This window comes from Echinops telfairi, unplaced genomic scaffold, assembly GCF_000313985.2.
Source record: "Echinops telfairi isolate 266 unplaced genomic scaffold, ASM31398v2 ScPeMD7_1;HRSCAF=3_0, whole genome shotgun sequence".
Taxonomy (NCBI): domain Eukaryota; kingdom Metazoa; phylum Chordata; class Mammalia; order Afrosoricida; family Tenrecidae; genus Echinops; species Echinops telfairi.
Genome location: NW_022103896.1, coordinates 74,084,637 through 74,098,311, shown reverse-complemented (window position 1 = coordinate 74,098,311; position 13,675 = coordinate 74,084,637). Strand labels below are relative to the sequence as shown.

At 44.3% G+C, this 13,675-nt stretch overlaps 1 protein-coding gene across 5 annotated transcripts in view; it reads left to right on the top strand.

Moving 5' to 3' along the window:
• The window catches only part of TRIM55 (tripartite motif containing 55), an 81,585-nt gene that overhangs the window by 45,333 nt on the left and 22,577 nt on the right, over nt 1-13,675 (top strand). For 2 of the 5 annotated variants that reach the window (XM_045287436.1, XM_004697540.2), the window contains exons 5-9: nt 4,561-4,794; nt 5,157-5,179; nt 5,284-5,408; nt 7,074-7,324; nt 8,671-8,955. In XM_045287436.1, the coding sequence (XP_045143371.1) occupies nt 4,561-4,794; nt 5,157-5,179; nt 5,284-5,408; nt 7,074-7,324; nt 8,671-8,955 (918 nt within the window). Of the gene's footprint in view, nt 1-4,560; nt 4,795-5,156; nt 5,180-5,283; nt 5,409-7,073; nt 7,325-8,670; nt 8,956-10,314; nt 10,403-13,675 lie in introns of all 5 variants that reach the window. The other 3 variants (XM_045287434.1, XM_045287439.1, XM_013007204.2) reach the window with 3 other exon arrangements.

Sequence of the window (13,675 nt, the reverse complement as noted above, 5' to 3'; positions counted from 1 at the left end):
TAGCAGATCACCAGGCCTTTCTTCTGAGGTGTCTCTGGGTGGACCTGAACCTGTGGCCTTTCAGTTAGCAGCTAGGCAGGTTAACCTTTGCCCCACCCAGGGACTCCTAGAACGACCTTCCCAGTCACCAATCTAATCTAGACCCCCTTTTGTTTTAAAAAAATGCCCTGAGGTTAAATTACCTTCCTTAAGGTTGTAGCGATATCTAATCTTTACTAACTCCTTGGGCACTGCTTGAAGCAGAGCCAGGGGATAACCTCTTAAATATTTATTTCTTTGGATGAAAACAAAATAGCAACTTTTGAGTGTAGGGCTAATTATTTCTAGATTCTTTTTTTCTTAAATCATTTTATTAGGGGCTCATACAACTCTTATCACAATTCATATATACATGAATTGTGTAAAGCACATTTGTACACTCATTGCCCTCATCATTCTCGAAACATTTGCTCTCCACTTAAGCCCCTGGCATCAGCTCCTCATTTTCCCCTCCCGTCCCCGCTCCCCCCTATTTCTAGAGTCTAGTAATATTTTATTAATTCAATCAATCAAGCTTGGAAATAGTGGTGAACTGAACAGAAAGGGCCCTGCTGTCAGAAAGCTCTGATTTTAGTGAACGAGTCGGACAATCTACAGAGGGATAGCAGCAGCATTTCAGAGAGTAGTAAAACCCCGGGAGACAAGGGAGCCAGAGTCAATGTCACAATAGACAAGGTCCATGGACATTGTTGGCAGGACAGCTACTCTGTTTTTGCAATAACAGACACTGCTTTATCTTATTGCCACTAAAATATAGAAGTGGCTAAAAACTGGAGTCTGACAAGTTCAGCCTGTCTATAGTTTTCCTCTTTTCATCTATATCTGTTGGTATTGCATAAAAATAAGTGATCTGCATCTTACCATTTCAAAATGGGCATTATATTCTGCCCTCTATGAAATCAAACTTTTATGTATTTTGCATCCACCCTGTTGGTTTTCCCTGGTTCTCTGTAGCTATGGGAAGGATTCTGTTTTCATTCGTTATTGTATACCAGTTTCATTTAGTTCTCCCAAGATACCAATAAATATAACTGTCCTGGCAGGCCTTGGAAGTCTAGGAAGGTCTTGTTGCAATCACAGAACTTCCATCATAATATGCTTGGGTGTCAAACCTGGTTCATTTATGATAGAGGGTACTTCCTTGTTAAACATACACACATATATACCCAGGAAGCACAGACCTTGAAAAGGAGAAAACAGAGGACATTTGAAAAGATTAGAAAGCCCCCAAAGGATAAATCTTGATTCAATTTCTACCTACAGAAGGTGTTTGTGTGTGTGTGATACACACATGTAAGCCCGAATTGGGCTTAAAGATACATACAACTAAATGGGAGAAAAGGTGTGTTAAAAGCAAAAAGAAACCTTTGAAGTGAGGAAGTTTTTGTGGCGAGAGAGAAGTTTGTTAGCCATCTTGCTTTTGCCATATGGTATCCACAGGCCTTTGATGATGTCAACCCGTGTTTTTCCCCATTCCATTTTCCAGCTTGTTAGGGAGTCAGTAATGAAAGTGTCGCAGGTTCACCAAGGGAGGTTCACAGATTTCAGTAGATATAATTCAGGTAATCGTTTGGTAACCTCGGAGAGCCCTTTTCCTTTTCCACCTGTTATCTCCGTGGTTTGCAGAGAGACTTGCCAAGCAGAGGTGTTAGTGGCTCACTGCCTGTCTCAAACTTTGAAGGGCTTATAGCTGAGGGAGACCACAGGACGTCCAAGCCAGCCCCGCTTGGCGATGCTGCTACTTCAGAGAGCGTGAGCCAACAGAACTGCAGTCTCACGTCATATTTCAGACAACACTGGATATCTTGTGTTAATTTCTAAAGGTTTATAAGTACCAACTTCATAATTCCAGAATAGAAGCATGCCTTGTTCCTAGATCAGAACACTATTTGTCTAACATTACCAATATTTTACATAGAATTATAGCGAAGGCACAGTAAGCAGAGAAGAAAAAGCACTTTTTCCCTTGTTAGTAAGTATAATTTTCACCAGTCACTTGAACACTGGAACATTAGAGCAATGTACTTAAGCCTTACAATGCCTTTCTCATAGTAAGCACTTAGTGGATTTTATTGACAAGATGGAAAAATGACTATACTTCTGAAGCCATTTGTGTTAGTCTGGGTAGACTAGGGAAACAAATCCACAGGAACTCATATACAGTATGTATAAGAGAGTTTTATATACAGGGGTAAGTGTACATTCAGAAAGCATCCCAACCCAGTCCAGTCCAAGTCTATAAGTCCGACTTAGCCCATATGCTACAAAGTCTTCCTCAAACTCACAAAACACACACAAGGACGCCGAATGCAGGAGGATCACAGGCCAGTGGGTAGAAAGTCTTTGGATCCAGTGGCGGTGTAAGCATCTCAGCGCTGGCAGGGTCTCCATGCGGCTTCTCCAGCACCCAGGGCTGCATCAGGGTAAGTCCATGTGGCTTCTCCTCAGGGATGTCTCTCAGGAAGTGAGCCTTGCCAGCTAAGGCAGCCACACACTGGTCTGACCATCAGAGAACAAGAGACCAAAGAACCAGAAGGGCGAGGCTCACTGAGCCATTGATCTCTCTGCCCTTCAATAAATCCCACATGTGTTTATCAGACAGGTTGGCACAATAAACCTTAACTATCTCACCATTTGAGATTTTTTTACCTTAAAAGCATGTATTCAGTTGTTTTTTTAATTTGTGTGTGTGTGTGTGTGTGTGTGTGTGTGTGTAAATCTATGAGCACATGTAGAATGATGGAAACAGCAGTGAAGGACCTTGGGTTAAAAGAGCTCGGCTCTGGGCTAGGCAGCAATACTAACGGGCAGGATGGCCCTAAAAGAGTGACTTAACTCTGCTGATTTCAGTGTCCCCAAGAGTGAAATGATAGTTTTGGAAAAGTTTACTTCTAAAATCCTACTCAGATTTACAATTCTACAACTGATTAAACTATGGAAATTTGAACCAAAATGCCATAAGCCCTGGTCACCATGGGTCAGAATCGACTGGAAGGCAGGGAGGTTTGGGTAATGCGGTGGGAGGCCCTCTGGGGTGCGGAGTAGACACTGGAATCCACCTAGAGGTGCCTCTCAAGAAGTTTTGCTGCTCTGCTTCTGAAAATCATGTGCAACCAGAAGCAAAGTGAGGCAGGCAGTCAAGGTCAGGGAGAGTGGTCTGACAGAAACAGACCCCAAGGTGGGATGGGTAGAACATGGACACATTATGGTGATTGCAGCTAATGTCATAGAATGATGTGTATATACATTGAAGAATGGAACATTAGCTTGCTTTGTAAGTTTCCCCCTGAACCACAATAAAACGTCTTTTAAAAGAAAACTCTATGGGGCACAGTTCTACTCTGATGCACACGAAGTTGCCATGACTTGGAATCAGTTGGATGGCAGCTGGTACTGGTGGGTGCCAAGGAATATTATAAGTAATGTTTACCAAGTACGCAGCTCTATAAAACAGTAGTAACAATAATAAAGCATCATTCCTTGGGAAGCATTTCCTAAGTTGTATAAACAAATGATAAAATAGGTTGTTGTAAAGTCAATCCCAACTCATGACAACCTTGTGTGTGTCAGAGTAGAGCTATCCTTCATATACTTTCTGTGGTTGATTTTTCAGTCATGAATCACCAACAATTTATTCCAAGGTGCCTGGAGGTTAGACGTGAATTGCCAATCTTTGGCTCCCAGCAAACCAACTATTTGCATCACTCAAATAAAATTTTTAAAAAACCCTGAACTCCACCACCATCAAGCTGATTCCAACACAGAGTGACCCCATAGGATGGAGTGGAGCTGCTCGGCACGGTTTCTGAGACTGTGAATTGTTACAAGAACAGATAGCCTCACCTTTCTCCTGCAGAGAGGCTGGTGGGTTTGAACCGCCAACGGTTGGGTTTGGGTTAGCAGCCTGAAACTTAATCCACTGCACCAGAAAGGGCTTTTTAGAATGATAGTGATTTTATTATAATTAAATAGTAAAAAATCATTTATAAAACCAGAGGAAAAACACGATTAGAACGGACTCCAGGGAGAGGAGTCTGGCTTCAGTGTGTGAGTTGGCTTTGAGCAGGGAGGGGGGTCCTAGAAGTAGAAGTCACTGAAAAATGATCAAATCTACGGGAGGGCACTGAACTGGCAATAGTGGTGCAGGTGGAGCAGAGAGACTTGAGAGTACGAATTAAGAAGTAGCATTTTTTTTCCCTTTCACAATACTCCCCTCACAACACACACACACACATTCTCTCTCCCTCTCTCTCTCTCCAACATAAAAATTAACCAAGTCTTTCCTAATTTGTATGAAAGTCTCCATTTATAAAGGATAGAAGACTGAAAATAATGTATTTATTTCACCAGTTTGACTCCCTCCCCTTCCCCCAAATAATTTTTTAAAGGATCAAGACAGTGGTATCTAGACCTAAAGAGGTAGCTTACCGGAAAAGAACAAAAAAAATCCTAGATAAGTCAAAGATCTCATCTCCCAATCGTTCTCCCAAACTTTGTGACATTTGCTAACTCAAATCACAGGAATGCTGCAGAAATCAGAAGCAGGAGCTGTGTGAGAAGTTTGATTACCTCTATGGCATCCTGGAGGAGAGGAAGAATGACATGAGTCGAGTCATCACCCGGACGCAAGAGGAGAAGTTGGAACATGTCCGAGCTCTGATCAAAAAGTATTCTGATCATTTGGAGAACGTGTCCAAGTTGGTTGAGTCTGGAATCCAGGTCATGGATGAACCAGAAATGGCAGTGTTTCTGCAGGTAGGTCTCTTTGGGGCACCGGAGGAAACAAAGTAAGAAGGTGAGTATTGGAAGCTTCATCGTCATCACAAGTGGATGCAACAGCATCACCTTACAGGGTACTTTCATGATTCTAAATCTATCTCGTTTCGAGGTCCTGTGCAAGACGAAGTAGAAGGCCACTGTTTAAAATACTATAATCAACATATATTTAAAAGACCATAACATTACTTAGATATGAGGGTGCTATAAAACAGCAATTATTTGTGGTACTTAGAAGCTAAGCTATGAGATTCTAGGAGCCATCAAAGGAAACATTAAGTCTCAACACCATCTTTGATACAAAGAATTTAAGTCAGCCTATCTTTTGTTTGCTTTCACAGAATGCGAAAATCCTGTTAAAAAAGTAAGTAACCTTTATGTTGTGGGAAAAGTGTATGTTTTTCATTTTCACCCAAGGCTATCAGGCATCCAACAGTGACGGCAAGTAGCAACTTGTCTCTGTTGCAGAATTTCCGAAGCATCGAAGGCATTTCAGATGGAGAAAATAGAACATGGTTATGAAAATATGCACCACTTCACAGTCAACCTCAATAGAGAAGAAAAAATTATACGAGAAATTGATTTTTACAGAGGTTTGTGATTCTTTTGACCATTTGGCCAAAATTGCAGGTGTGTGCCAGCAGCAGGGTTCCGTGGGAGGAAGAGGGGGTCTCAGATTCACCTCCAGAATGAATGTTGACATCTTTCCAAGGACTCCAATCCAAAGTGAAGCCTTATCTCATTATGCAACCATAGAGCTTGCTGACAGGGTTTATTAAGCGTTGCCTATCACAGTGCCTATTATAATGCCATGTGGGGTCATTTGACTCTGGGTAGTTAAATACTTAATAATTGATGGTGGTGATGATATCTCAGCCTCAACCATACACAAAGGCAGGATGATGAGATACCATCAGGTGCAAGATTAAGGATGAGATAAAAATAAACCATAGACGACATCTGGGCTAGGTACCCCTTAATCAAAAACTCCAGAGGGACAAGAATAGCAGTCCCAACCTGGAAATCAAGCTAAGTTTAAGTACCCAGATGCACTTCATGAGCCTTCTACACAGCCCTACACTCTGCCCAGAGTCCCCACTCACTGAAAAGAGGCCAACAAGTTTGAAGTTGGCCAAAACTTTGTCTATCTGGACTCATCTTGGGCCGTTTAGATCGTGGGTCTGCCAACTACAGCTCGTGAGCCAGGGACGGCTCTTTCTGCACATGCATGTGGCTTTGCAGTAAAATTGGAAAGATGTTAGGGATGCCATTCAGACAATTGTGATTTCATTTGTTTGTTAAAAATACGTATATGGCTGGAATAATTTTTAAGTTGTTGTGAGGGACAGGATTGGCTCATATGTCTGAGAAGTTTGCTGACCCCTAGAATCTAGATGACCAGGCCTCTGGGCTAAGCCACCAAGAATACTCTGAGTCCATAGACTTAAATTTAGAAGCAAGTCTTTGGGAAGAATTTTTTTTAAGCCTTAATATTGTCAGAAGTTAAGATCATTGGATTAGAAAAAGAGTCCTGGCATTAATTTTGGTGGGGGAGAGGTGTGGGGGAAAAGTTAGTATTCACAACATGAACAAAGTAGGTAAAAAAAATTAAAGCAAGGTGAGTGAGGGTCTTGTATATTTTCTGAGAGACAAGAGTTGCATTTCAGTTTAATTCATCAGCGGCAAGTAGATGTTAATCCTAGTCCATTAAATGTAGCTTCCCTCCTGAAGTATTTTCCTATGTTAGATACACTGGTCATAGGCTGCTCACATTTTGTTTGGAATGGGCATCTCCTAAGGAAATGTAGCACGACATCATTACTCACTGCATGTGTAAATATATCACACGAGCAAACTGTAAAATATATTTCATGTATCATCATTCGTGTAGTATCTACAAATTTGTAACAGTGGGGGTGACATGATATTTAATAATACAATAAAATATTCTTATCACTAAAAAACAAAGAAAGAAAATGTAGCTTTTATAGGTTGTAGTGTAGACTATGTAGACAGGCTCTGGGATGGTTGGAGAACCATATTTTGCCTTAGGAGGTGGGTTGGGGGCCAAGGATAATGGTGATGATTGGAATCCTCTTCACCTTTGTCCTATCCATATTGGACTGGAGCCACTAATCCCAGTCTGGTTTACAGGGCCATTGTCACTTGACTTTAGCCTCGTCTGCCATGCTGGTCATGAATTGCTTCCATGTGGTGGTAATTATAACGATTATACATCGCTTTCCTTGCCTGACCAGAAGAAGAAGATGAAGAGGAAGAAGGAGATGGGGAGCTAGAAGGAGGAGGAGAAGACGTAGTAGAAGTGGAAGAGGTAGAAACAGAGTCGGGAGTTCGAACAGAGGCTTCCGGAGAAGATGAGAGTCCAGAGAAAGCCTCTACCCCCTGTCCGCTGGCCTCTGCGTTCCAGGAGGTGCCAGGGCCACTTCCTGTTTTCTCTGTGGAGCCAACTGCAGCCCTGCCGGCTGCTGCTGAGCCCCTGGGAACCCAGGTAACTCATTCAGACGCCCTTCCCACAGGCACACAGGTGACCTCATTGCTGAACGGCCTAAATAATCTATTCTAACACACGAACAAGAAAACGACCTCACAGACATTTCTATTTGGAAGACCAAAGATTACAGGACAGTCACTGTGTGAGAAAGAAAAGTCTTCCAAGTGACTCAAAGGTCATTGTTGGAATAGCCGGTTGGCCATCTTTAGTTTCAAAATCTTTCCACTAAAAAGACTCGCATGTCTGGGGCCATCTCTGTCTAGAGCGTGTGTCTGTGCGTGTAAAGCATGAATTCATAGACAGTATCAGGAGGGGTGGCTCTACTCTTTGGTGCTCGGTGAATACAGATAGGGGTATAGGCCGGAGGGCAATCTAGAATGAACAATGAAAACATGCTACACTTTCAGAACTTTGATTTTTCTGTAAGCAATACAAGTAAAAAGAGAAATCAGATGACTTTGCAGCCCTGCGGCTTACTCTGAAATACAATTTTATCTTCCCCTTGAATGACCAACCAACCAGCCCTGGTTTCCTATGGATTTGCCGTTAGATGTGATCACGTGCTAATAGATGGTGTGAAAGTTTTCTTATGAAACTAGCTCATCACATATGCGGCACCTGATTGGCTGATGGTGTGTTTCAGAGATCACTGTCCTGTCAAAAAACCTGTGTCCCGACTCCACGGCCCTTATTAGCAGCTGGGATCCCAACCCACTGCATTTGTCGCAACGTCTGCTCATCAGTAAGGAGCCCTAGTTTTGCACCTGCTTTCAAGTGGATTAAAATTATCCTCAGAAACAAAACCTCTGAGAGGAGATTTAGGGATAGAATGATATTCTATGCTCTATCTCCATCGGAAACCAGGCTAACATACTATTTATAGTCCCAAGGATCATGAAATTATGGGTTTACTAATTGCACTGACAAAGTGGTGTGATTGAGTAACTAAATAAGGGTTGGACTTGATCAGTCAAATACATTTTTTGGTTTCAGAAAAGAGGTTTGGTGGCCCACATATACCACGGTCAAATGAATGCTAGTCAATCATTTGATCCAATATTTTATAAGCAATGTTCACTCCTGTTTCTCCTTGTCCTGGGCACTGCTGAGTGAAAGAGAAGCACAGGAAAGAAGAAGGGGCACATTCATACTTCAGGACAAAGGGGCACTGTCACTGCCCTTAGCGTTCCTGGCCCAGCACCCAGAAGGGTGGGGTGAGCTAAAGCAAGCAATCAGGAACTACACTCAAAGAACTTAGTCTTCAAACCGAAGAGAACTGAAATCGACTGCTCTTTTCTTCTTCTTCTTCTTTTTTATTTTTGAATTTACCTGCCCTGATTAAGGGGGAGGTGGTGCCCAGTGGCTCTCAGCAGACCACAGAGTCTGAAACTCCAGCCCTTGACGCATCGGAAGCTACGGATCCCCTGTTTTACCCTAGTTGGTATAAAGGCCAAACCTGGAAAGCTGCCAACCCACCTTCCACCGCAGGGAGCGAAGGTCTGGGACAAGTAGGGCCTCCAGGTTCGGAGGATTCCCATGAGCAGAAGGCAGAAGTGGCAGAAGCCGCAGCCAATGAGAGGGCAGCAGAGAGTGGTAAGGAAACTAGTTCACCTGCAGCTACTTCTCAGGTTAGTGTTGATGCTCTTCTGTCTCTCGCTTCCCTGTGCTGCCGAGAGGGTCCCGGGGAATAAGCCACAGCAAGAAAGTAGGGTGTTTGGAGGGACAGAGAGCATCTCTGCCTCGGGAGAAATGAAGGCACAACACACCCTGCTGTTGACACGCTTTTAAATCGTTCTATGAGAGGGAGACAAAACGGCAGATTTGATGACACTGCCCATGTGACCTCGCACCCGGCTCCCCAGGGGAGGGGTGGCCAGCTGCTTTGTCTGTGGTGACTCGTGGATACCCTGGTCCCCTTCTGGAATGGCTGCACGCCCTGGCTCAGCCTTCTCTGCAAACACTAACCACCCGCTTTTGTGTAGTTCCCGGCAACCTCTAAGGAGCATGTGTGCATTGAGTTTTACATTTGCTCTGGAGAGGAGCCTCTGATTCATGAAATCTGGGAGGATGTTGGCCAGAGCTCGACAAAGACAGTCTTGGCCTTACAACACAGTGCTTCCTGGGAAGCAGAAAAGCATCTCCTGCCCTACATTAACGAGATATTGGATAAGTGGTTGTCGTTGTTGATGTTGTTACCTTTTTCTAATGGATGTCGGAAGTCTATATCTTTTCCCTAACCTGGGCTTAAATGTCTGCATGGCTCCAAAACACCATAGGGGAAAAAATGATTTCTGAGTTCTTCCGAAGGAAGAATGCTCATGGTGACCCCACCCCCATGAATATTCTTCCTTGATGTGTGTGGTTAAGGTAAGCGTTGCCTAGAAAAGGGATGCTCTGTAGGTCCATGTTCCTTGGTCATCAGGTGATGACAAGCAACAAACACCCTCCCCTCCCTCGCCCCCCGCCATAAGTCAGAGAATCACTTAATAACTGTATCTTATGTGAACCCCAGTTGAATGAGATCACAAAAGGAAACGATGCTTGGAAAATGAAAACAGCATGCATGTGGTTGAAAATCTGACGGGTGAAAAAGATACCTTTGGCATGAGGCAAGCTTTCAAAGCGCTTGTTGTGGTGAAATGTATCTAACAAGAACTTGCCATTGAGCAAGTTGTAAGTATATCATCCGGTGACGTTAATGACCGTGCTGTCCAGCCGTCACCACGTTCCATCTCCAAAGGGAGGGAACCACGTGAGAGCCTTTAACGTAAACACCTGGAGCATTTCTAGCGCGTTTACTGGAATTCTTATATATTGACTGTTAATTGAGTGAGGAGGCGTTGTTTTCTGAAAACAGCCATATAATATATCCTGAGAAGAACATGTCATAGTTGTTTTGAACCAAAATGAAAGTCCATCTAAATGATGCTGAAAACAATTTGTGTGTGCGATGATACCAGTGAAGCTTTCTTCTTGTCTTCTCACAGGAGTTAGCAATCTGCCTAGCACTCTTGGCTTTTCTTATACTTCACTACATCTGGCGCCAGATTCAATGCTTGATTTTTACTTTAATGGGTAGGAAATATTTTCTTTTCCCTTAACTAACATCTCATGTACCTTCTTCCATATTGTTCCTCTTCTAGAAGCCCAGAGAAGAATTTCTCCCTAAGTCCCGAGGCTGGCTTCTAAAATGTTGGTCACTAATACTCATGACCCGAAATCTCCTATAATGCCATCACCAGCAGGCCCCGTCCTGAGGAGAAATGCTGCTCTAGAGGGAGCCCTCAGTCAGAATAGGGACTTAGTGGGAAATGATTCAGTAATCGGGTAGGAAGGGGTCCTCTGATTTCAAGTGACATCAACCATGTGGTGGAGATTTGCTGCCCTTACAGGAGAGAGAGGGTTAACCTTTGGCGTCCTGGTCTCCATAGATGGTTGTTGGGTGCCATGCAAGGGGCTCCAACTCATGGTTGCCCCACAGGACAGAGTGGCACTTGCACACAAGAGGTTTCTTGGCTGTAGTCTTCACCGAACCTGATCTTCAGACCTTTCTCTCAGGGAACCACTGGCTGGGTTTGAACTGCCAGCCCTTTGCATGGCAGCTGAGTTCTTAACTCTTGGACCACCAGGTTTCCGTCTTCTATAGATAAAAGAATCTTGTTTCCTTAGCTGACAAGGAACCCTGCTGGCACAGTGATGACATACATGTTGAGCTGCTACGTCAGTAGTTCAAAACCACTTGGCATTCCACGGCAGAAAGTTGGGGCTTCCTACTCCCTTAAAGAGTTACAGGCACGAAAACTCAGAGGCGCAGTTCTGCCCTGCCCTACAGAGTCCCTGTGAGTTGACCTCAACTCCACAGCAGCGGGTTTTTGGTTTCTTTACCAGACACCAGAAATGCCCAGAAGACCAGATGGCTCCTGTTGTAAATGATACCTGCCCTGGTGGGGGTGGACTGAGTCATTTCTTGGTTCTCTTTAGGTCAGCGGACTCTGTAGTGTTGGACAGGAGGGCTCTGAAAGGAAGGCACGCCTGAGTGCAGCCACATCTGAGTGCATGCGACCTGACCGAATAAGGAGTCCGAAGATCAACTTTCACCTGTCATCCATAAAGAATTAGAAACAAGGAAAAGCCATGAAACCCCTCGACAGTCCCTGCATATCCCCACGTTAGCTTTCTTCAGGATTTACTGTTAGGAGGACTAACATCTTGCTCCTTTAGTATATTTTAAAAATATGATTCCATTGAATTAATAATATTGAAAGATGGTGAGCAAATATCCCTACAGGGCCCCGGGAGCCAGGTAGCTCCCTGTGGCTGGAGCCCAGAAATAAGCCAGGTGACTGGTGCTGACTTGGCTCTCCAGGGCTCGTTGACTTTCCCCAATGTTGACATCAGCTCTTCCTGAAGTTCCCAAGGGTAGCGGTCCCGTGGGCACTGCCACGTGCGTAATAGAGTGTGAGCAGGCCTTTCCACCAATATCTAATTGACAGCCCAAAGTCTGTGTGCCCTCAGATGTCCTGATTGTCTCTCTCATGGTCTCCTCCTGTCACTCTTTGTCAGGAGAAGCATTTCCTCTGCGTAGTCAGAAGAGAGAACAAAATTATAGAACTGAATACTTGTCTGAAAGGTTCATTCTTCATTCAGAGCAGTGGGGTTTGGCGCTTTGTCACCACATATCCTTTTAATTCTTCTCTGGGGCTGTGGGCGAGGGGCGTGGTTTGTCATGCTTGGTGGCTGCTATTCACGTAGACCATTTCATATTTTGCTGACATTCACACGCCTGTCTGGGGAGATGAGGGTGAAGTAGAACAGAGAGGGGCTTGGGTAGGGTGAATTGGCATTCAGTATTGCCAAGAACCTTGCTTATGAGTTCTCAATGTTTGAGAATGCACAGGAAGAAGGAAAACTTACCCAGATAGAGTGCCACTCTTGGATCCCTGAACTGGGTAGATGCAGATTAACGGAGACCTTACCCGAGTGGCAGTTGCCTAACTTCTCTGTGGAGTTCTGCATGCCTGATCCCCTTCACCACTTCAAAACTCAGCTTCCCAGATGAATGTTTATCCAGTGGAAGGTACACTTTCAAAGTTCCCCATTTGTCTTTTCCTGGACACTGAGGATGTGATTTTTATTCAAAAGTTATTGACTCACTAATGGGCTTCCTCTCCTTATTGTCAGGGAGTGGTGTTTCCCCAGACACCCAGATACATCTTAGGCTCATTTGCTGATTTGCCAGTGCATTCCACCCCCACTAGCTGAACTGCAAACCTTTGAAGAAGTCAAATGCTGTATTTCCCAATGCTTTCCCCATATCTGCTCTCACAGTGAAAACCCCTTTGCTTTCGCTGCCTGTGGTTTCTGATAATTGGCAAGCCCTACCTTCTCTTCACCCAGCCACTTCTGCAGTTTCTGTACGAGGAACTGGCAGGACCGGATCATCAGGTTCCTCCACTGGTGTGAAGGGGGTCTTGCATTTTGTTAGATCTGAGAAGCCTTGTTGAGCCTCCAACCTTATTCACTAAGAAAAAATAATTTTTCCAACAAGGTGTGGGGACTTTGAATCTCATCAAAAGTGCAGGTTCTCATCCACCCTTCTGTGAGAACCTTGTCCCTCCCCATTCCTACCAGAAAAGTCAGTGGAAGAGTTCAAAGGTCTAGGGGTGCAGCTAGCTCTAGATGTGAACTGGCATTTAACTGGTGAATTGCCATCTCCAGTCCCCCACTTCCAGGTCTGATGGATGCTCAGGCAACTCAGAGAGTTTAATGTGCTTCATTCATTAAATTGTCACTTTATTTTTGGTAAAATGATGCAGTGGTCTACTCCATGTCAGAACATCAGGCAATCCTACGTTGGAAGGAGAGTTTGATGAGACAGTTCTCTACCCTGAAAAATAGACCCTGGGAGTATCTCTCTAGGGTAGGCACATGTTGGTTCACCCAGTCCAATCTAGCTACTCCTCTGCCCTCCATTTTGTTCGCTTCTTAAACCCAAAGTACACCTGGTTCTTACTGCAAGGATGCACCTCTGCCCTGCAGAGCAACTGGGCACTTTTTTGAGGAATGGAGGTGGCAATTACAGTTTTTCAGAGGTGGGGGTGGCAGCAATGAGTGGCCCTCCCAATTCCCCTTCCTTTATTTCCAACTTGGCTTAGTGGCCTTGCGCTGAAGAGTTTGACTAAGCCATATAATAGGAGCTGTGTGAGAACAAGCGAGAGAAAGATGAGGCTTTCTACTCCCACAAAGAGTTACAGTCTTGGAAACCCACAGGGGCAGTTCTGCCCTCTCCTATAGGGTCACTGTGAGGCAGAAAGGACTCCATGGCAAAGCGGGAGAGGCAAAGAGAGA